Below are 23,358 nucleotides of genomic sequence, written 5' to 3' on the forward strand. Positions count from 1 at the left end.
AATCTAAAGGTTGACAATACGGGGGAAAGCAGTGATGCTCAAAATATTGGAAACCTCTTTAAAGATTTTAGTCGAAGGAGTCCATCCAAAAAACGGGAATAGCAACATAGAAAGTTTATATATGGAACTTGGAATGTACAAGGTTGGAAGAATAAAGTATTGGAAGTCACTCAAGAATTCCACAAAATGAAAATAGATATACTAGTGACTAGCAAAATGATGCATTGCTTTTTTGGAGTGGAGTAGATACAAACCAGAGAGCCAAAGCTGGGATATTTATGCTTATCCGGAAAAACTTAAAAGGTTCATAAAGTCATGGAATCCAATTAGTGAGCGAATAATTGAAGTAGAGCTGAAAATTTATGGCAGAGAGATAGTAATCCTGGGAGTTTATGGTCCTAATGATGTCAGTCAAATGCAAGATAAAGAAAAGATTTTTGAACGCTTGAGAGTAAACATTGAAAATATAAATGAACGAGAAAAAATCATCTCAGCAGGTGATTTCGATGGAAAAACAGGCAAGATGATTAATGACTCAGTTGTTGGCAGCTTTAGAGAGGACAACCCAAATGACAATGGAGAGAAACTAATAGAGCTCTGTGAACTACAAGGTTTGAGAATACTCAATGGTTTTTACAGGCATAAAGAAATCCATAAGTTCACTTGGACACAAGCATCTCGCATGCTCAAAACAATCATAGACTACATCATAATGAAGCAGAGAACATCAATATGCGTGAAAGATGTACGTGTTAGAAGAGGGCCAGAATGTGGATCGGATCACCAACAATTACTTTGGTCAAGGCTAGAATTTCCATGGAATGGTTGTAAATCCAATAGTGGAGAAATTCCTAATTTCGGAAACAGGGGCTGCCAAGGGAAGAACGAGAAAATATGAGTTGGATTTACTAGCAACATTACACTATGAAAGATCTTTATCAAAGAAGAATAGACCAAAAACTAATGGAATTCAGGTTTGACAGCCAAGAAGAAATCTACAACCACATAAAGCAATGCATACATACACCAAGCAGCATTGGAGGCGTTAGAAGAAGAAGAAGATAGATCTCAAAGGAAGTATAAGCACAACTTAAGTGAGGTAACAAAGCGAGAAATGAATAATAAAAAAGTACTCTATGAGAATGGTTGAATACAAAAAAAATTGAGGACTTGCAGAAGTATAAAGAGAAAAATCTGGTGTGGTGCACTCACACAACTTTCCTTGCCGTTATGAAAATTGATCACCTGACGCCAATGCTCTCGCGCATCTCAAGTCTACTTATAAAGAAAGATCTTAGCCAGCTGGTGACAGGACAATAACGCTGGAGACATACGAGGTCTGCTATCTCTTCATAGTAAATCATTTGATAGAATCAACAGTTGCCAAGAGTTTGCAATTGGATAATCACATTTTCTCGAATTTCGAGCTTATTTTCAATTTTAGGTGAAAATGTTACTGAACATTAATTGTACAGATTTTCATGCTCAATCTTTTACACTCAAATTTTTTGTTTAAATTGTGCCTGAAGCCTGATAATTGAGAATCTGAAATCAAACTTTGCATAGATGGGGCGGAGCTCCTGAAATTTTTACAGACTTGTGGCAGTTGATAGAGCTCATTAATGACTATTTCAGGTATGAATTTAATCAAAATCATTGGAGCCATTTTCGAGAAAATCGCGAAAACCCTGTTTTTGACAAAATTTTCGCCATTTTAGCCGCCATCTTGAATCGCATTTGATCGAAATTGTTCGTGTCGGATCCTTATAGTGTAAGGACTTTAAAGTTCCGAATTTCAAGTCATTCCGTTGATTGAGAGATGAGATATCGTGTACACACATAAACACACACACACACACACACACACACCACACACACACACACACACACACACCACACACACACACACACACACCACACCACACACACACACACACACACCACACACACACCACACACACACACACCACACACACACACACACACACCACACACACACACACACACACACCACACACACACACACACACACACACACCACACACACACACACACACACATACAGACCATTACCCAAAAACCACTTTTTTGGACTCAGGGGACCTTGGAACGTATCGAAATTTAGAAATTGGGGTACATTAATTTTTTTCGGAAAGCAATACTTTCCTTTCCTGTGGTAATAGGGCAAGGAAAGTAATGAAACGTATAGAAAACATGAAATTAGGGTACCTTAATTTTTTTTGGAAAGCAATACTTTCCTTACCTATGGTAATAGAGCAAGGGAAGTAAAAATAGAGAGGTTAAAAGGTTGATAGTGCAAGAAATGAACAATGATGAGTGGGAAGAACGATGTTCACAAATAATAGATCTGTATATTAATGGAGGTGCAAAAAGCTCAGGATCCTGAAGAGTATTGAAAACCCTTCGAGCCAATAGGAGAGAATAAATCACTGTTACCAAAATCAAGCCTACAGAGTGGGAGAGATATTACAAAAACTTGCTCACAGAATCAAGGAGAGAGTTTCTTGGTAATAATGTAATTCCTGAAGATTAGGAACAGCGAGAGACTCTAGTATTGCAGGAGGAAGTGGAAAAGGCTATACAAACATTAAAAATACAATAATCTGCAGGACCAGGAGGCATCAATCCGGAACTGATCTAGTTTGGATCTAAAAAGCTGTTTGAAATCTTGACAGTGCTTTTCCAGAGAGTTATTGATGGGGAGGAGGCGCCAGAAGAATTCAAAATAGTGCATGTGACTTCCATATTCAAGAAAGGCAACAGGAATAGGTATGAAAACAACAGAGGTATTGCCGTTCTTCCAGCTATGGCCAGAGTGTATAGGAAAATTCTGGAAATAAAGCTAGAGAAGGAAATAGAAGGAAAGATTGGGTGTAACAGGCAGGATTTTCGGCGGGTAAATCATGAGTAGATCATATATATACTCTGCAGCAGATAATTCAGAAGAAGTATGCAAAAAACAGGTCAGTGCATCTTGCTTTCGTGGGCCTTATGAAAAGCCTATGATACAGTGCCTTGAAAGAGACTTGTGAAAAGTGATGGAAACCTTGAAATGCCTCGATATCTCTCTCATCAATGCCACAATGAAACTATATGACGGGAAGAGGATTGGTATCAGGATTGGTAAAAACTTGACACATCCATTTGAATCATCAAAAGGTTTGCTACAGTGTTGCAGCTCATCTCCAACTCTGTACAAGATCTTCTTAGAAGATAAGTTACGGACATGGAAGAGAAAGTGTCAAGGAATGGGAATACTTATCAGATGAGAGAACCTTTTCACCTTTGTTTTGCGGATGACCAGGTTGTGATTGTTCAGGATGAGGAAGACCTAAGCTTCATGATGAGGAAACTGAAGGAAGAGTATGGAAGGGCTGGTCTGGATATAAATATAGACAAGACGGAGTATTTGCAGAGAAATGGGAATTTAACCATTGATGACAATACTGAGATAAAAGGAGCAAAAAAAATTAAATTCCCTGGGTTCACTATCACACAGTCTGATAGTCCTACAGAGGAAGAAATAAAGATCAGATTGGCACAGACAAGAAGTTGCATAAGGCAGGTGCACCTAATCTTATGGAGTATAAATATCCATAGGAAAACTAAGCACAGGATATTCAATACCATCGTGAGAAGTGTAATGACTTATGGTGCATAAGTATGAGTGACAAAAAATAAAACAAAAAGTAAAATAAAAGCTGTCGAATCGGAGTTTTGAAGAAGGTGCTGTGCGTTGGCCAGAATGGATAAAGTGAGGAATGAGGTGATCAGGGACAGAATAAAGGTGGAGTCTGATATAGCCTAATGAGATTCATAGAAGACAAGAGGTTGATGTGGCATGGTCATGCCAGAAGAGCTATTGCTGAGTAAGTGAATTGGAATAGTGACAGATTGGAGTCCGCTGGGGCGGAGGAGGAGAGGAAGACCAAGTAGAACTTGGAGGGATGAAGTGGATGAGGCTATGGTAATGACGAATTTAAGAGATGGTGAGTGGGAAGACAGACAAGGATGGAGGACTCGGCTAAAAGAAGGAAGACAGTAAAGTACTGTAAAATCCTAATATATATTAATCAATTTACTTGTTAATTTATTGACTGATTGGAAAAAACTTTCCTGTCTAACTTATACTTCCGAGTCTCACACTTCTACAATCATTAGGATATTGTTCAATAACATAGAAAAATATAATTCAACAAACAGCTGCATTCCTCTGTTTGTATCGAGTGTGTCAATTTATCAATAAAAGGAGATCATTCATTATAATAAATTTTAATGCGTACTGATAGTGATGCACTATATTTATTTATTTATGAGTTCTCGTCATATATCTAGGTGATCAAATCATGACGTTCGATCACCATTATCCGTCCAATAAAAAATTCTAATTCAATATTTTTTGTGTAGTTGAGAAGTTGATATTGTGGTAATTATTCATATTGAATGAAAAAGACTAAGAAATTGTCAAAAAACACAGATTGATTGATACTTAGAAAGACCGGTGTAATAACCGAAACCGGTCATTCTAAGGATCAATGAATCTGTGTTTTTTGACAATTTCTTAGTCTTTTTCATTAAATATTCTAACTCATTTAATTTTTCAATGAGTCTATAATAATAGTAACAATAATTATGATTTGATCAGACTCATCTTCTCTATACTTATAAAAGGCTAAGCCCCTACAGACTGAAATCACACCACAGCCCAAACTACTGAGCCTAAAAACTTGAATCTCTCTCTATATTATTATTATTATTATTATTATTATTATATACTTATAAAGGCTAAGCCCCTACAGACTGAAATCACACCACAGCCCAAACTACTGAGCCTAAAAACTTGAAATTCTGCACGATTGTTTATGGTAGCCTGAAAACATCCACTAAGAAAGGATTTTCAGAAATTTGCCCCCCTGAGGGAGCTGGGGCCCCCCCAAAATTTTGTACTTTTTAACCGCTCATTGCACAGCAAAGTCATGAGGAACTTTTTTGTTCAGCTACGGAAAAAAATTAGATCTATGCAGAAAAATTTCGATCAGGAGCACAGGGGGGTCCAGGAGAGGGCATTTTTCGAAAATTTTGATGTAAAATCACACTACAGCTCAAACTAATTGTCCTACAGACTTGAAACTTTGCAAAAATATTCTTCAAACATGCTAGACGCGCACTAAGAACGGATTTTGAGATATTTTTCCTCTATGGGTTTCAAAGGATGAAAAAGGATCCTTTTTAGTAAGGTTATGAACATGGTAAGGTGAATGCCATATGGAACTGATATAATTGACACATGATATTCTAACATATTATGTTGTAATCATTGGAAAGCTTAAATAATTTTATCAATCAGCTGATCGAATTTAATTTTCTGTGAATCGAAAGCGCGAGCTTATTGCCACGTGTTTGCTCCATATTGTTGTATGCTTATGCTTGGCCTTCTATCAGCTGTATATGGAGTCTCATACATTTCGATTAGAATACTGAGCACAGAGCTTTTCTTTGGTTAGGAGTTTGTTGAAAATTCTTTTTTCAAATTTAAATTTTATTGCAAACAAAAAAAAACATTGAAAAATTTCTTGATAGACAACAAGATTACAAAAACAAGATGTCAAACATAAACCTACATTTATTTGTTGCACGGCCAGAAAAAGACAAACTTGAGTACTATTAGCCGTGAGTTCATTCAACATAACTTATATTTTTGTGTAGATATTTTGTGAACAAAAAGTACGAGTTGATGAGAGATGTGAGTAATTTTTTATATTTGATCTAAATGGTTATTCATATTGTGGTAGTCTGGGTCACTTCAGTCAAAGTTTTTCATTTTGTAGCTAATAAATTTCATACGTATTGATTGTCCATAATGTATCCAGTGTCCATAATGGAAGTGATTGAACTACTCAAAATTATTGGCTTACTGGTCCTTCATAGAATTTATAGTATTCCTGGTGATTGAGCCTGTCTTTTTTCAGCGTTGACTATTAATAATAAAGCTTTATTTACAACTAGCTTACCTGGCGAACTTCGTACCGCCAAAAAGTCAATGTATCTCATGTCACACTTTACTTTATTTGGTGAATCATGAAATTTATCTGACAATGACAATCAATATTTTCATTTACATCTGAATACGGACTTCCTATGTGCTTAGTCATGCAGCATTCATTATATCCAAAACATATTCTTCTCAATCAATTGGTAGTAATATCTAACAGTAAAGTGTTGAATTAAGAAGTGTTGATAAATCAGTGTTTCAAAGATGAATTCAATGTTTTCATAGTTGTTGATATTCAATAGATGGTCCAGGAAATATGCGATGTACGATGAATCATCACCAGGAATTACATATTCTTTCCATCTTACATTTTAGGATGAATATAAGCTAAGCTGAATTTAAAAAAAAAATGGAAATTATTCTGCCATTAATGAATGCAATATGAACAACTCTCTTCCATCAGGTGAATAATTTTTTTCCAACATTTTCCGTTTACTCAATGATAGGGGAGTGATAATTATTTGTATAGGTCTTCTAAGGAACCATTATCTACAGCTGGTACCAATCAACTACACTTCAACTCCAAACTACTGTTGTAATACCAGTAGCCTACACAATTTATCATAGGGTGACGTCTTTATTACAGCTGGTAACTTTAGATCATTCTCAAGAGGTGAAATGCAGAATAGAAAAAGCGAGGGCTGCATTCAATCAGATGGCAAAACTGTTCAAGAGTCACAACCTTAATATGCACATCAAAATCAAACTCCTCCACTGCTACATTTTCTCAATACTCTTCTATGGGATGGAGTCATGGACATTGACCAAGTCAACTGAAAAAAGACTCGAGGCTTTTGAGATGTGGCTGTATAGAAGAGTGTTGAGAGTTTCATGGATGGACAGAGTAACCAACAAAGCTGTATTGGAGCGAATGGATAAGGATTTGGAAGTGATGAACATCATCAAGAGCAGGAAGCTTGCATATTTTGGCCATATAATGCGTAATGAAGTAAAATACGGCCTGCTGAAATCCGTTCTCCAAGGAAAGATCTATGGCAGAAGAGGACCAGGAAGAAGGAGAATATCATGGCTGAAAAACCTGCGTACCTGGTTCTCCAAAACTACAACAGAACTTTTCAGGATGGCTGTAAATAAGACAACCATAGTCAGGCTGATCGCCAATATTCGGAACGAATAGGCACTAGCAGAAGAAGAACTTTAGATGCTGAAGCATATTATCTCAATAAGATCTTGAATCATGATCATCTTTCCGTTCTTCGGAAGCCGCTGGGCCGACAATTTCGAAAACATAGGTCTGTGAAAAATGGATTAATAAATAATCATTATTAGCCACCCTATTAAAATTTCTGGTCAGAAACCATCCCCAATATTCACACAACATATTCCCAAAGTTTCATGTCGTTATGTCAAATATTTTTCAAGTCATTGGGAACAAACACACAAACAGACATTCATTTATAAATATCTATATATAGAAGATAGAATTCTTTACGTCAAGTTTTCAAATTATCAAGTTCGAAAGTAGATCATTGCGAAGAACGGGTTCCTGCTAGTATTATTAATTAGTTCGCAAACAATATTATTATAATTATTGTATTAGTAGGTACTGAGATGGTTGTTTGCATTTCAACTCACATTCCAATTATAATCCAATATCGAGAAACAGGCTCAAAACTCAATCCAGAACTGTTATTATCCACTTGTACCTGATGGGACTGAATCAATAACCTCTAATAGCTGCAATCATCTAGAAATACTTTTTTTTTGTTTGAAGAATGTAAGAAATTTACGCGGAATTTTTTTTACATTTTTTTATTTTTGCATTTAGTTATAGCCTACATTGAATTGTGCTTGTTCATGTTCAAACGACAATTTATTGCTCTTTTCCTACTATATGATATAATATAGATAAAATTTTCTTCATTCTCAGAAATGACTCAATGATGAGGATTTTTTTTATTTTAAATATTATTATACTATTTTCGATTTGCAACGCTCACGAGCGGGCAAAGTTTATTCTTTTGCTGGTGATGCCATATATAATACGTAAATTATATATACATACGTAAAGAGATATTTATGATTTTGTATTATTATTTTCTCATTTTTAAGTTAACACTTGTATTTTGTTTAAATTTATTGTTCATCATATTTGATTTGCTCTTTATTTGTGTTTGTTTTTTTAAATGGCGAAATAAATGATATGATTTGATTTGATTTGAAATATCATGTAATATTCATTGTCGCGTTATTGTATCATAAATGGAAGCTAATAACTCAAAATTCTATTTGTCTTTTTATTTCTGAAAGACAACTCAGTGAACAATCAAATGCATTCAAAAGCATCTTGGAACTTGAAACACCTTTAATGGATGTCAAAGTGCTTGAAGTCACTCCATTTAGAAGAATCACCTGAGCGTCTTCAATTCAGGTCATCGATTTTCTATTATGTCAATCACTCGTGCAGGAGAAAATAACGAATTCATATTTTCTGATCAATACTCTCATGAGTGAAATGGCTCATGCATTGTCATGAATGACTATCAACGACTATATAATGTAGTGATGTTTGTAATAACTTAAATATTGTTTGATAATGAAATTTTTGATAGATCACTGAAAATGGTAGTCTACCTATTATCGTTACTCTTCACAAAACCGAACGTACAGAAACTATAAAATCATGAACTATACGGTTAGGATCCGGATTTTATGAGTTTTACATGTGGTAGGCCTACTATTGATTCCAGAATATTGATAAAGTAACAGCCAATTTTTATATGTTTGCTTAGTAAAGCAATCACAAGTTTGCATTACATTTTTTCAACTTGTCGACGCAACAAATTCTTCAAATAACATGATTCATTCATAGACTACCAATATTCATCAATGGATATCCTCATTCTTCAGAGATTATTGTAATATTTCCAAAAAAAATCTATAGAAATGGATACGCTCCCAAACACAAATAAATAGAATGCAAGTTATGTTATAATTTACTACTCTCATACCTACGGTCAATAGTTTTCTAGGAAAGTAAAACAGGGAGAGTATTGATGGAACATAAAATGTGGATAGAAACTAGAATGTATTTCGATAAAATGTGTACGGTCTCAAAAATAATAAAATTGATTCGATATGTTGAAATCATATCTGCCCCGGATCAACCTTTTGTTTGAAAGCATCTCCAAGTATTTTAGCACCTTCTAGGTTCTCATCGAAACCAGGCAGCTCGGTTTTACACTTCTCGTACCATTCTGATGTTTTCCTATGACTAGATATGTCATACCCCATTTCCTGAAAATAAAAAAATTCATGAAATTTGTAACTTTCATGACTGATGTGAGAGAATAAGATTCTGATTCTCTACACAACACAAACTATCAATTGGATATCCACTCACACCACTGTTTCAATATTTTTCAGTTATTGCAATAAAATATATTCACATTTTGTGTCTTGAATATTTTCATCATTGACGTTCAGAAAATATTTTTTTCTAAAATATTGCACAGCCCACGTACATTATTGATTTCCTTACAACATTAAGGCTGTGCAAAGGCTGAAAAATTATTCAATGTTGTTTTCCATCACGAACTGCTTATTATTAAATCACTTCTTGATATTAGAAAAAGAAACGACTAGCAGTCAGATATTTTACAATAGATGAATTAATCACTCACTGTGACAACGAGATCTTTCGGCAGGTCCGCCATCTTCTTGGTTGTCCAAGAAGAACTAAGACAACAACCAAGAAGATGGCGGACCTGCCGAAAGATCTCGTTGTCACAGTGAGTGATTAATTCATCTATTGTAAAATATCTGACTGCTAGTCAGATCTGCTAGACTGCCATCTTCTTGGTTGTTGTCTTGGTTCTTCTTGGACAACCAAGAAGATGGCGGACCTGCAGAAAGATCTCGTCACAGTGAGTAATTAATTCATTTATTGTAAAATATCAGACTGCTAGTCGTTTTTTCTAATAGCACAAAGTGGCTAAAAAATTTTTTCTGATGACATTTTTTAGAGTTTTTCGATTAGTATACAATGAAGCAATCAAAATGAACAAGTTTTCTCAGAATTTTTTTCTCTGTTCATTACTTTTTGAGATATGAGCAAAACGATAAACAATAAAGTTTAAATTTTTGGGACAGGTTATTTCAAATTCGGTAAAAAATAAAGACATTAAATCTTGAGTTTATATTCTCCATTATATTGTTGATTGAATAGAAAAAATCCAAGAATATTAATTTTTGAAAAGTTATTCAATTTACCAAAAATGACAAAAATAACTCAACTAAAAGTAATAAATCATTTTTGGTAAATTGAATAACTTTCTCAAAAATTGATATTTTCAAAATTTTGTTTTTATTCAATCAACAATAACATGAAGAATTATTTATCTTCAAAAGTTCATGGATTTATCTCTTACCGAATTTTAAATGACCTGTCCCAAAAATTTAAATTTCATGCGCTCATATCTCAAAATGTAATGATCGAAAAAAACCTGAGAAAACTTTTTTATTTTGATAGCTTGATAGTAAGTTTATACAAATCGAAAATCTTTTGAGAATGTCACCAGTAGAAAGTTTTTTTTAACCTTTGCACAGCCTTAATCAATTAAAGCCGGCTCCAGACATGTGTCATTCGGCAAGCAGCGAATGTTCGGCGTTCGGCGATTAACGAGCACACATCTACACACATGCGTGGTTTGCCGAGCACTTGCTCGTTTTGGGAATAGCGCAAATACTCGTCAACTGAATGTCATCTACTGTCAACATGAAATAGCTGTTATGTAGCTAAGGTGAACGTGAGCTCAAAATTTAAGTGGTTTCATTCTTTATTTTGTGAATTTAAAGTTTGTTTCATCTTTTTACGAAAGTTTTACTATCAATCTATCCAAATTTAAAATTGTCTGTTTTATTCTAATCTATATTCTCAGATTGTGATTTGATGTAGAAATTGAAATGAACATAACTTATGTATAATATTTGAACAATTTGAAACTAAATTAGGAAATTGGAAAAGTTTCAGGCAATAGCCTGTTTCTTCTTTTTCGATCATTGTATTGTTTGTGCTAACCAAATAAATAAATAAACATGGATCTCGATATTGAAGATGCTCTTCTTGCTTATCCTGCTTTTATAAATAAACCAAACTAACCCTATGCACCCGGGTCAATAACTGTATAGGACATGAAAAGCACTAGAATTTTAACTTCAATTGATTGAAAAAAAATATTTGTAGACATTTCTAAAACATTTAAATAATTCAGTAACCTGGACGGGACTGGTTATTATCTAGTTTTCATCAAGATTTGAATTATTCATAAACCCGTGCTCAGCAAGGGTCTATTTTAAAAGTTGACTAATTAAAAACTTGAGCAATTAGAATCTTGAAGAGCTTGAAGTAGGCCTAAAACCATCTTCGGTTAATTATATGCGAAATTTCAAGTTAGTTTTAGTCAAGTAGTTTAGGCGTGATGATGCATGAAACATAATTTCCCTATCCCGTAAGTGTATAAGCCAGTTTTTTTCATTATATTAATATAGATGAGTTCTTCAACTTGATACTAATATTTTAATAAAGTGACAGAACTCAAATCTTCTTTAGAAACCTTCCTCAACCTAATGCCAACCTTACAAAATTGGACTGGGTATTAATTTAGTTACCAATTTTAACCATCTGTTTCGGAGAGGTAGTATTTCTAGATTATAGTTCTATATTAACATAATATTATGGTATGTACATTTCACATGAACATTCGTCCACTTTGATGTGTTCATAAGTCCCACACCGACCGGGAAAACAACGAGCACGAATGTTCACTGCTTGCCGAATACCAAACATCCATCCACACTACTCGTGATTCGGCGAGTATGCTAGGTGTTCGCCGAATGCCACATGTCTGGAGCCGGCTGAAACAACTAGCACGAATTTTCGCTGCTTGCTGAATAGACAAACATCCATCCACACTACTAGCGATTCGGCGAGTCGCTGTTCGGTGTTTGCCGAATGATGCATGTCTGGAGCCGGCTTTACAATATAGATTATGAAAGTTGTTCGAAAGTTGACAATAATTATTATAAATATAAATTTACGCGGGATTTTTCCAAACATGCTTTTGGCTCACATAATATGCTGGATGTTTCTTGTTCAAACAATCGATATGTCTTAACAAAAACTGAATGGGGACTTGCAATTATTGAATAATATGAATCCCTGGGAAGCTTTTCAACTAACAATATTGAATATTTCTCTGAAATATTTGGGACATTTAAAAATGTTGAGTATTTGATGTTTGAATTAATAACAAAATTATGATGCAGCTAAGAAAACGATAATATTGCTTAACAATAATTTGGAAAAGCTAAATATTTTATCTTTGAATGATAGGTACTAGGATTACTATAAACAGCTAGAAAAACACACCTCAACTGATTCCAAATATAAGATTTTCCCACATAAAATTTGTCTTTAAGAACAGACATCAAATATAAAAAAGAATGCTATAAAGTCAAGATATTCGTTACGGTATTTATTATGACAAAATTGTTATTGTGGGTAGACATTTATAAATCAATCAATATTCATTTTAATTTGTTCATATATGAATCTACGAATGGTAGATTCGAGATTTGATTCCACTGCGATAAACATTGTCTTATGGAAATTTTCTTATTTTCTCTTGTGCTGTTCTTGTTATTGGCTTCGTAGGACATACTATTATTTATTATATTATCCGACCTTACAGCTTCAACCAAGAAAGAAGGATGATAATGTATTTATGATGAAGACTCACAACAAGAGTAGAAATGGAGGCAGCACAACAGCAGTCAGCGATGGTGAACTCAGTGCCGGCCAGCCATGGTCTGCCTGTCAGGAACTGGTCCATCCATCCCAGGGCTTCTTCCATGCTCTTCTTCTTTTCTTCACCCACTGTCTTCTCTCCAAGCCTCACAACTGGGAACTGCGAATATGGAGAAGACCAAAGCAATAAATAATTGAAAGCAATCATTTACTCAAACCCGAAACATTTATTTATGTAGTTAAATTCATAAGGTAAAGTAAAGTAAATTCGTATGGCTTTTGTTAATAGGGAGTCCCTTGCGGAAAGGTTCCACCGCCTGAATATATAATTTAAGCCGTCAATGGGCATTAAGACTGTCATACTTCAGCCGGGACCGACAAAAAAAGGTGCCCATCCGATAACACGGGAGTGATCTGGTTAAATTCATAAGGTTACAAGTAATTTTATTTGAATGGGTTGATGTTAATAATTTGGAAGGAAGAACTTGGTAAATTCAACTTTTGGATTGAAAATTAAGACTAATGAGAAAATTAAAAGAATATTGGATAGTTCAGCCTAATCAAGAGCATAGCAAGACAAAAAAATTAAATTATTATTACAATTTAGTTGTGTAAAGCCACACATTTTTGAGTAAGGCTCAAGTGGCATGCAACATGTCAAGTTCAGGATCGGGATCCTGAGAATGCGTTGCAGCACTCCTCTATTGTATAGGGAAATGCCTCTACATATGTCCTGGTTATCTTAGATAAAAACACTTTATTACCACCACACAACCTAATATCCTCTGGAATACAATTATTATAAAACTTCAATCCTGAGTAATACGGCCCTTTTTCAAGCAGAGAGAGTCTATGAATTGGGAGCTGGAACAAACATGCATTTCTACCTCGAGTTCTGTATGCATGATTAATTCGGTCAACATTGAAATGAATACGGTATGAAATTTATTTACAATGGAAACTATCATTTACGGTATATTAATGGAATTTTCAAAACTAAAATGTTGCTGTAATTTGAACAAATAATAATATTGATCGCTCAAAACGTTGAGATGAGATATATGGAGAGGAAATTTCTAAATAGTTTAATTTTCACAAAAAAATTGATGGAACTAATTTATTACTGTTGAAATTACATGAATTGACCAAGCTATTGTCAATTAGCTTGACCAATAAACATATATCAAAATATGAACATATATAAAAAATTGATACATATATCAAACATATGTCAATATATATCAAAAATATACTTGAACATATATCAAAAATATGTTCATATTTTTGATATGAACATTTGCATTCCTACAATGCAAATGTTCAAATGTACCTTGCTATTCATGATGATATCGAAAATATGTGCTCACATTTGGCGTTCACAGCCTGTTATGGGTGTTGCAAGGAAACGGAGATTCATGAAATAATATCATAACAATGAATGAATTCGTATAACTAAATCAATAATGAAATGGCATGTATCGATCATGCCATTCATTCTCCTACAATCAAAATGTCCAAAAGTATCTCTTCAATTATCAAGTTCACATCAGGAGGATGTTCTCTCATTCGGCGTTTTCAGTATGTTAATGTGCGTACAGATATACGCGCCTCCAACACGCTCCGCACTCGCTCCGCTATCGCTCCACGCACGCTCTGCACTCGCTCCGCAATCGCTCCGATCATGAACGTTACGGGAGATGTTAGCTCTTCTCGCGTTCCACTCTTGCTTCCCGGTCGATCATCAATCGATCTGCTCGAGTGACGTTCGATTGCGGAGCAGAGCGAAAGTCTGTACGCAACTTTACGCCTGTTATGAAAACTTTGAAATGACATAGTATGAAACCTTGGGGAATGGCAGTGATTTTGTTTTGGATGCTTCACTTTAGTTAATGTATTGTTTTAGTACGTATGCACCTTGCCTTCAATATAGGGCCCACAGGGTACATGACTTCAAATGTGGCAATGCTGTCAAAATATTCTAAAAAAATCAAAATATATATGTGCGGTACCATTTTTATAAAATGCTTTTATCGCCATCGCACTTTCAAAACCAGTTCAATGACTCATGATTACTAAATAGCAATGCGTTCACATCAATTTTGCAAAATTTTGAATAACTAACGACTCTGAAGCTTCCAACTGTCACATTACAAATGGCTCGTTTCCCAGCTCCACCCTATAACAAAGAGCTATACAGAGCGTTAAATATTATGGAGATTCCAGTAGCACCATGGTGTTCTACAATACAAGATAATAGACCATTTTTCAAAAGGTAGGTTCAAATTTTGTAAATATTCGTATAGCTTCACTATCAAATTTGAATTGACATAGTAGAGCTATTTCTACTCTTTTTTAGAAAATGTTATGACAATTTTTATTAATCACTTGTAGTAGCCTACCGGTAAAGTTTGGGTGGAATCAAGAATCGATTCGTTAACATATTCGTTAACATTCATACTGTTGATGAATATTGTGAAAATTGTATTATAATGAATTTAGGATTTATCAATTTAGGTGAAATAATAGTAGGTAACCAATAATCATGAGCTGTCTTAAAGAATCAATGAATTATCTCTCCTTATTCATCCGGTAGTGTTCATGGAAAATCATCCACAAGATGATCAGGTAGATTAAACTAAAATCCTTATTATCCTCTTCAATAATGATTCCATGGAAGAAAACTTTCAAATGAATTTACAATCTTACAGAAAATTATGATCAAGGACATTCAATTCGATTTACTACTTAATAATTTTTGTTCACTTACAAATATTTCTCTCACTCTTCGGTAGAGAATACCGACATCGAAGTACAGTCTTTGGTCCACAATGGCTTTCTGTTGTGGGTTCCTCGGATAGAGCTTATCGTCTTTCCCATAGGCTGTTACTAAATAACTTGCGATGGCATGACTGTATAAAACAAAATATAATAGGATTGTAATTTATGTTACAACGTTTCTAATTTGACTTGAGAGATTTATATTGTTGTAGAATTGTACACTTTATAGCAGAAGATTCATATCAGGATGGCCTAGTTGGAGCTGTTGGATGTTGTTGACCTTTATCCGACCTTGGAGAACTCATTGTGAAGTTGGAAGTGTTGAATAATTTAAAAGATCATTATACATTTACAACTTCTAATTGGTAAGTTTATAACTCTCCAATTCTCATCACAGCATACTCTGCATTAGAATATTTTAGATAACAGGGAAGACTAATAATGTAGAAATCAAGTAATCCTTCTAATATCACCGTTAGTATGATATGTGACTATGTGTCCTATAATGTGTTTTAGTCTGAAAACATTTTCAATAAACGGATGCACATAAATGTAATATATCGGCCTGCAATTTTGCTCCAAATCGAATTCAATTGAATTCAACTTGAATTTCATTTGATGGAATTCCAATAATGGTAGCCTACTTTCATAAATTGAATGTTTGATATTTTATAATATTCATTTTTCTTCTTGCGAGACAATGCATGTTCAAATTTTACCATCATAATTATGATAATAATGAATTTAAATCTCAATATTTTGAGAATAGGCTGAGGAAACAATAGAAACCATAATCATCAGGCTATACAATCTTGAAGATTATCCGCTATTATGAAAATTAAAGAGAGAATTCGCAAAACTGTCATTCTGAAAATATTCAATTTTAAATATTATTTTATTATTAGTTTAATATTTGATTTGCCCTTATATTAACTTTTCATCAAAATTTTGGAGAGAAATGGTACAGGCTCAGCCTAGTTTCTTACCCATGGTCATAATTATATTATTATTGTGTTTTGTACGTAAAATTATAAATTAATGAAAATTTAAAAATATAATAGGCTATAACAACATTATTGGAATTAAAATTTAAAGTCACCTATCCCAAAGAACAAAATCATCATCTTTCAGGGTGGGTATAGTGTGTTGAGGATTGATCTGGAACAGAAAAGAAAAATATTCTGATGAATGTGTATTGTTGAAAGACATTCAAAGCAATTTCCTTAGAAAAAGATTGTCAATTCTAGTGGGAGATGTGATTTTACTAGCTGGTTTGTTTGATAAGTGGAATAAGAAACAAAGATGTCTTACCAATTCTCATTACTCTTTATTTATTTAATTATACACCTGACAGAAAAGTACCACAGGCTCTTATCTTGATTTGCTTTGTACAGATGAAACTAAGTCGAAAGAATATGAGGAATATAGCAGAGACAGTTTTAGCATTGGTATGGAATTCACTCGAGTAAAATGAAAAACCTATATTGCAAAGTGAAATAATTTATTTTATATTTGATAAAGCAGTAGATTTTTCAAATAATTATTCAAGAACTCTTGATTCTAGAACATTATGACTGTAGACTTGGACACTACAAAGTCTTCAAATTCTTGTCTTTTTTCTTTTGGGCTACTTTTAAAATACCTAAATGAAGATATAAATCTGAGTACACTTTTAAATTATTTTGTCACGATATGTTTCGGCTACAAATGAAAATCAAATTTTCATTAAGATAATACTAAGACTAAATGTATTAGTAGCCAAAACATGACGGGACAAAATAATTTAAAAGGGTAATCAGATTTATATTTTCATTTACTTTAAATTCTTTTTTCTTTATCATGAATTGAAAGGTTTCTAGTGGAATGAATAGAATATAGAGTTGTCACTGTAAATAATTTATTATTGGCTTTATTTGACTTGTGCTAGCAATGGTTTTTTGAAGCTAAAATTTGAACAAGAGATTCCAAAAATTTCCAATTTTGAAATTTTTTATTTCAAGTTTATCTGATTCAAGTATTTATAGCAAACGGAGCTTACCTTGATGAAGTCTGGTTCGAGTTGTTTTCCTTCAAAAAGGTTTATTTCTTTGATTTCAACGGGAACACCGACAGCTCGAGCTGCTAGTAGGGCACCCCTGGAAGGGGCACTGTATGGGAAATGATATAAAGTCACTGCTGCCATATTCTATTGTTCGAAAATATCAGGGTTCAATGAGTAGTTTTCGTCTGAAAAAGAAAAATCACCTGACTCAATTTATTGTGCATATAGTAACACATTATTGATGTCTTATATATATATATATATCAATCAGAATCAGTCTTGAATGAGCCATCAGAACTATTAATGTACCAAATTAATTTGTCATAAATTATGGACTTCTGAAAACATTGCTGACAAAACAATATTGGATAAAGCTTCATTTCTTGACATAAGTGAGAATAATTTCGTATTTTTCTATTAGAAATTTTATTGAGTTACATTTTTTCTTGAGTAGAAAAATAAGGGAATGCCTATTCTATTGGAAGTAAGAGTCTCTATAGCTTGGAAATATTTTAATAAAAAATTGACAGAGCTCTATAATACATTGCTCCAATACGAAATCAAATATTTTAAATAAATCATTCAGGATCATTAACTTTTCTAAATCTCAATTAATCAAGAATTCATTCTCGTGCATGAATGAGTTTGGAGTATTAATAGCAATAAATTTAATAAATGAATCATCATTCTCTAATATAATATAGAGGAGACAGATGATACCTATTATCAAATAATATTATAGAGGCATCTCCAATCTAGGCCTACCTATAATCTGTATTCTCGTTCAGTAATAGTCTATAGGTGAAAGTATCGAAATTTCAATAGCTTGAGATCTGAAAGAGAAATTCATCAATATACGGTGTCTAAATTCATTTTTATTTGATGAAACAAGAACTGAAAGCTTTCTTGTAAATAATACTTTTTGACACAAATCAAGCTTGCTGAGCACTTAATCAGTATATATATCATCAAAAAAATAGATGAGAGATAATATAACAGTGATAAAAAATTGAAAAGTACCTACCTACGCACCAATTCTGCAGATAAGCACACCAAAACAAAATAAAAAAGTTTTAGAAATCGAATGTGAACGATGTTGACCACCACACACTGTGTTTGCGTTTTGTTAATGTGCAAAAGATGTGAATGTTAACCAACGCCCACTACCTATGAAGAATGACACTGCTTATCTCCCATTTCTTGACGTTTGCAAGCAATTCACTAACTGATTACCTTCACTGTGCAGCAGAGTAACTACGTAGAGTAGTGTATAGAACTGTCGACACTTGGAAACTCATGCATCAATGATAACAATATTATTCAATGTGAAGTTTTGTAGACTCTATAAAATATATGAAAAGTAGAATAATAATAGAGTGACTGTAATAACTTGAAACAATTTCAAACAATACTAACAACTAACCATGAACGTCATCTTTCTCAGCACGCAACAAGTTTACAACTCTCAACAACCAGTTCTGACCAATCTCTTAAACACTGCTATCAAGCCCGCGAACACGAAGAGTTTGAAATTTGTTTGGGAAGGGGATCAGGTCATTGGCCTGTGGTGAGCTTTCCCTTTCTCCCAAAACTAACAAAGAGGGAAACAGAGTGATGAGAAATGAGAGACAGTGGAAGAGTGAGTGGTGTTGGAGTGTAGTGTGACATAATGAGAGTGGTGCATTGAGTGAGCAGCTACCGTACTGTGCAAGTGCAATAGATGTCTCTCTCAAGTGGAAAAATGAACAAATGAGTTTCTCATGTTTCATTGAAATTGGTGACTTGATAACTTTGAAGCTAAAACTTGAAAATATGTGAAAAAAAATTGAATGCGGCAATAGAATCATCAAATTTTGTAAGAATCATTACATAACTAATATTATTCGATACCATATCCTTCTACACCTTACAGTGTGAATACGGTAACGATAGGTACTTACTTTCTCCACCCCTTGCCAGCAATTATATCCTATATTTTCTATGTATTTGAGAAGAATAATTTGAAGCAGGAATCACGCTCAGCCCATGAGGACTAGTTTTGTGAAAAATTCAAGACTGAAGCGAACTTTTTGTGAAACTTACTATCAAAAATCATCGTTTCAACTTTAAATTTTGGAAATATCCAGGAAATAATATTGAATTAGACAACCAGGTTTCTTTGAAGTATGAGACTTCGAAACCAAAATAATACTCTAAAGAATAAATCCATTCCTGTTGATTTTCTCTGAAAACAATATGAATTTATTATAGACCAACATTTTATAAACCATACAACTCAAGTATAATTTTTCCTAGGACAAGGCATTAATCCAACAAAAAAACTATATGGATATAATAACAAGCAATAATGAATGTGTTACTACTTACTATTATGTATAATGCATATTAAAAGGCTACTATTTATAAATTGAAATTTGAATTTTGTAAATAGAGAACTCTATTCCTATCACCTTGGTACAATAAGTGGGATTGCAGAATAGTGGAACGTATATGCATCACAAAAGCTGTAAATAAATTTATTAACTTAATAAGTCAATATAGGTAATATTATTACAATGGAGCTTATATATTTTTCTTAATTCGATAATAAATATCATGGAAAAAATTTCAATAAATCATTGTGAATATTTTCAAATACCTATTATTATAGATAAGATAATCTTTTTATTCAACACAGTACACTTCATAATGTAATAGTGTGAATATTGAGTGGGTATTATTGTAGTTGTTTTTGTGTATCTTATTTTATTTTTCAGGTTTTTGAACTGAAATGAACTTTGATTTTACTGTTTGTTGAACCCTGCGTTTTTAGTGTGAGAATTGACTCTGTCTTGTTTGAATTTGCTAACTTGTTGCTTAGTTGTCGAAATTAAAGCAATTTTCGTGCATTTTCCAATTTCAGTTTCAATTTCATGTCGAAAAAGCCACTGTATTTGAAAATTGTACGAGCATTGACCTTTTTGCAGCTTTGGCTTTTCCACTGGAAGTTATGCTCAGCGCTCGTGGAGGGGGAATAATTTTTAGTGAAAAGGCCACAGTTCGAATTGAGACGTAACTGAAAAAACATGTAACGGTGTGCGAGCCTCGGTCCTCTGAATGGGCCCATTTCCCATTCAGAGGGACAAATTGTTAAGTTTTCAGTAATTTCTATCTAGTTCAGTAGGAAACCAAATTTTATAGAGTTAGTAGGAGTAGAATCAGGAAATTATTTGTGCGTGTGAGTTCAAGTATAGTGAGTTTTATTAAAGCGTATGTGAGTGTTTCTGAAGAGTCCAAGTTTGAATATTGTTAAAATGGTGAGTGCCGAACTTTTGTTGTTTTTCTTATTAAGCTCAAAATTTAATTTCATAGAATGACCGAGGCCCGAATTTAAATGCAGCAAGTTAGCAGGTTCCCAAAATGTATAGATTAAATTAATTGAATATACCTTCTTTTTCTGAATCAGTTACTGAGTAACTCTGTTGGAAGATTTCTATTGATTCGTTTAGAGTTCAATAAACCTGAAGTTGAATTTTATTAGTATTTTTCATTGAAGTTCCTGGCTCGTAGTTGCTAGTTGCTAAAATAGGTGACAATTAGAGATAATGATGATAATCTGTGCATTTGAATGAACGAATCCACTAAAAGCTCCCAACCAATCAAGGATTCAAATACCGGTTACAGAAATGATGTCAGGTGTGGTGTAGGGTTTAGAAATACCTCCACCGGTTACAATAATATACAGTTGAATAACGTCAGGTCTTAATAAGTAACAATAAAAAGCACACATGGAAGACTAGAGTAGGCCTACATATAAACTATGCTACCTTCTATCACTAAAATCCTTCACACTGTAGTAGGCTTGTGAAACCAAGAATTTATACACTTTACTCTTAAAAAAATTTTATATCAGACAAGGACTGCAGCTCGGTAAGTAAGTTGTTAAACAATTTAGCTCCAATATAAGAGGGCATTTTCTCGTACAGCTGCAGTCGGTGTTGTCTCAAAGACAGTTTATGTGGATATCAGCAATTGTATTCAGATCAGATAAATGCTTGTGAGTGAAAATTAACAGTTTGAAGATATACATTGATGGTAGCGTAAGTGTATTTAAGTCAACAAAAGCCTGTTTACAAGAATCATTGGACTTCAGCCCCGCCAAGTAGCGGATTGCTCTATTTTGTAGTCTAAATATTTTTAAAAAGTGTAACTCTGCAGTGCTTCCCCACAACTCTATGCCATAAGCCATGATGTAAGATCTGCGATGGATCGAGGCATGCTGACAGCAATGGTTTCTTTTGATTTCAGCAAGGCATTTGATAACATCTCTCATTCGACTCTTATTCATTAATTAAAAAATCATTGTCATCTTTCACCTCTAACACTTTCTTGGTTCTCTTCATATTTGAGGGGTCGGTTCCAGGCTGTCATGGTTCCTGGTGTAACTGAGGTGGACTGGATGCCTGTTTCAGCTCGAGTGCCTCAGGGATCAGTACTTGGACCTTTCCTTTTCTCCATTTACATAAATAACATAAAAGAGATCATTGCTCATTCTTCATTCCACCTGTTTTCTGACGATCTAGTGTTTTATAAGCATTTCAACCCGGGTGATTGTGTGGAGCTGTCACGCGGATGAACCTGGATGTCTCTTCACTCTCTGTGTGGGCCCGATCTTTTGGTAGAGAGTTAGTGGGGAGGATATTTTTAATATTCTTTCCGAAGGATGGACATTACTATGTCCAAAGCTCCGCCAATTTATGTAGATGCATAACAATATAATTATTATCTATAGTTATTATATTACAAATTGCTTTTTCATATCATATACAGTTCAATAATTATTTTCTTAGTCTATATTATGTAAATTCATCTATAATTTTGCTGTATTGTAAGCTATTGTATATAAGTGTATAAGCCAGTATATATTGTAATCTACATAAATAAAGTACTCAATCAATCAATCAATCGCATTGCCTGTCGTTGAATACACAGAAAACGAAATGCACTGTTGTTGATTCACAAAGACGAATTAGACAAGGAGCGATTGGTCTACCTTCTGTAACCTTGGATGGAGTGGAACTCATATATGATGATAGGATCAAGCTGCTTGGCATGCTGATTGACAACGCACTCACTTGGGAGGTTCATGTGAATGCTGTAGTGAGAAAGGTGTTTGCAGGGATGCATCAAATGAAAAGGTTGAGGAGATTTTTGCCGTGGGAGTGAGGAAGACTCTGGGGTTCAGGCGCTTATTCTCCCCCATTTTGATTATTGTTCAATGGTGTACAATGGTGTTTCTGGAGAGCTGAATGGCAGGCTTCAAAGGGCATCAAACTATGCTCTGCAATTTATTTTTGATGCTTGATAGAATGACCACGTAACACCCCTGTACAGAGAACTTGATTGGCTAAAATTAGAGCAGTGACGATTGTATTTCATACTTTGCCAAACCTACAAACTAATTGTGGGAGGTACTGGTCCGCAATATTTGAGAGAAGGACTTGTACTCTTCACTGAGGTTCATCAGAGGGATACTCGGTCTCACTGCTTCTTTCTTCAGATACCTCAACACTGAACAGCAATTTTCAGAGCTTCGTTCTGTGTTACGGCTTCTCGTAAATGGAATGCTCTGCCACTTTATATCATCCTTTCCCCATCCTTATCACTATTCCAAAAGAGAGTGCACCGACACCTAGCTCTTGCTTCTGGATATTGACT

The 23,358-nt window shown here is 34.0% G+C and overlaps 1 protein-coding gene across 3 annotated transcripts; it reads right to left on the reverse strand.

Moving 5' to 3' along the window:
- Positions 1 to 9,103: 9,103 nt before the first annotated feature.
- LOC111064619 (glutathione S-transferase 1-1) lies at positions 9,104 to 19,348 on the reverse strand. Of its 3 annotated transcripts, none has more exons than XM_039433126.1 (6): positions 18,686 to 19,348; positions 17,659 to 17,846; positions 16,720 to 16,778; positions 15,610 to 15,751; positions 12,835 to 13,002; positions 9,104 to 9,331 (listed from the first exon to the last, which is right to left on the reverse strand). In XM_039433126.1, the coding sequence occupies exons 2-6, from the start codon at positions 17,800 to 17,802 to the stop codon at positions 9,182 to 9,184; spliced, it is 663 nt and encodes a 220-aa protein (XP_039289060.1). In that variant the 5' UTR covers positions 17,803 to 17,846; positions 18,686 to 19,348; the 3' UTR covers positions 9,104 to 9,181. The 3 variants fall into 3 exon arrangements, with proteins under 3 accessions (XP_039289060.1, XP_039289079.1, XP_039289069.1); XM_039433145.1 differs by having other exon boundaries at positions 19,085 to 19,333; XM_039433135.1 differs by having other exon boundaries at positions 18,895 to 19,184.
- Between the last annotated feature and the right edge of the window lie 4,010 nt (positions 19,349 to 23,358).

The sequence above is a fragment of the Nilaparvata lugens genome, chromosome 1 (assembly GCF_014356525.2).
Source record: "Nilaparvata lugens isolate BPH chromosome 1, ASM1435652v1, whole genome shotgun sequence".
In the NCBI taxonomy this organism is placed as follows: domain Eukaryota; kingdom Metazoa; phylum Arthropoda; class Insecta; order Hemiptera; family Delphacidae; genus Nilaparvata; species Nilaparvata lugens.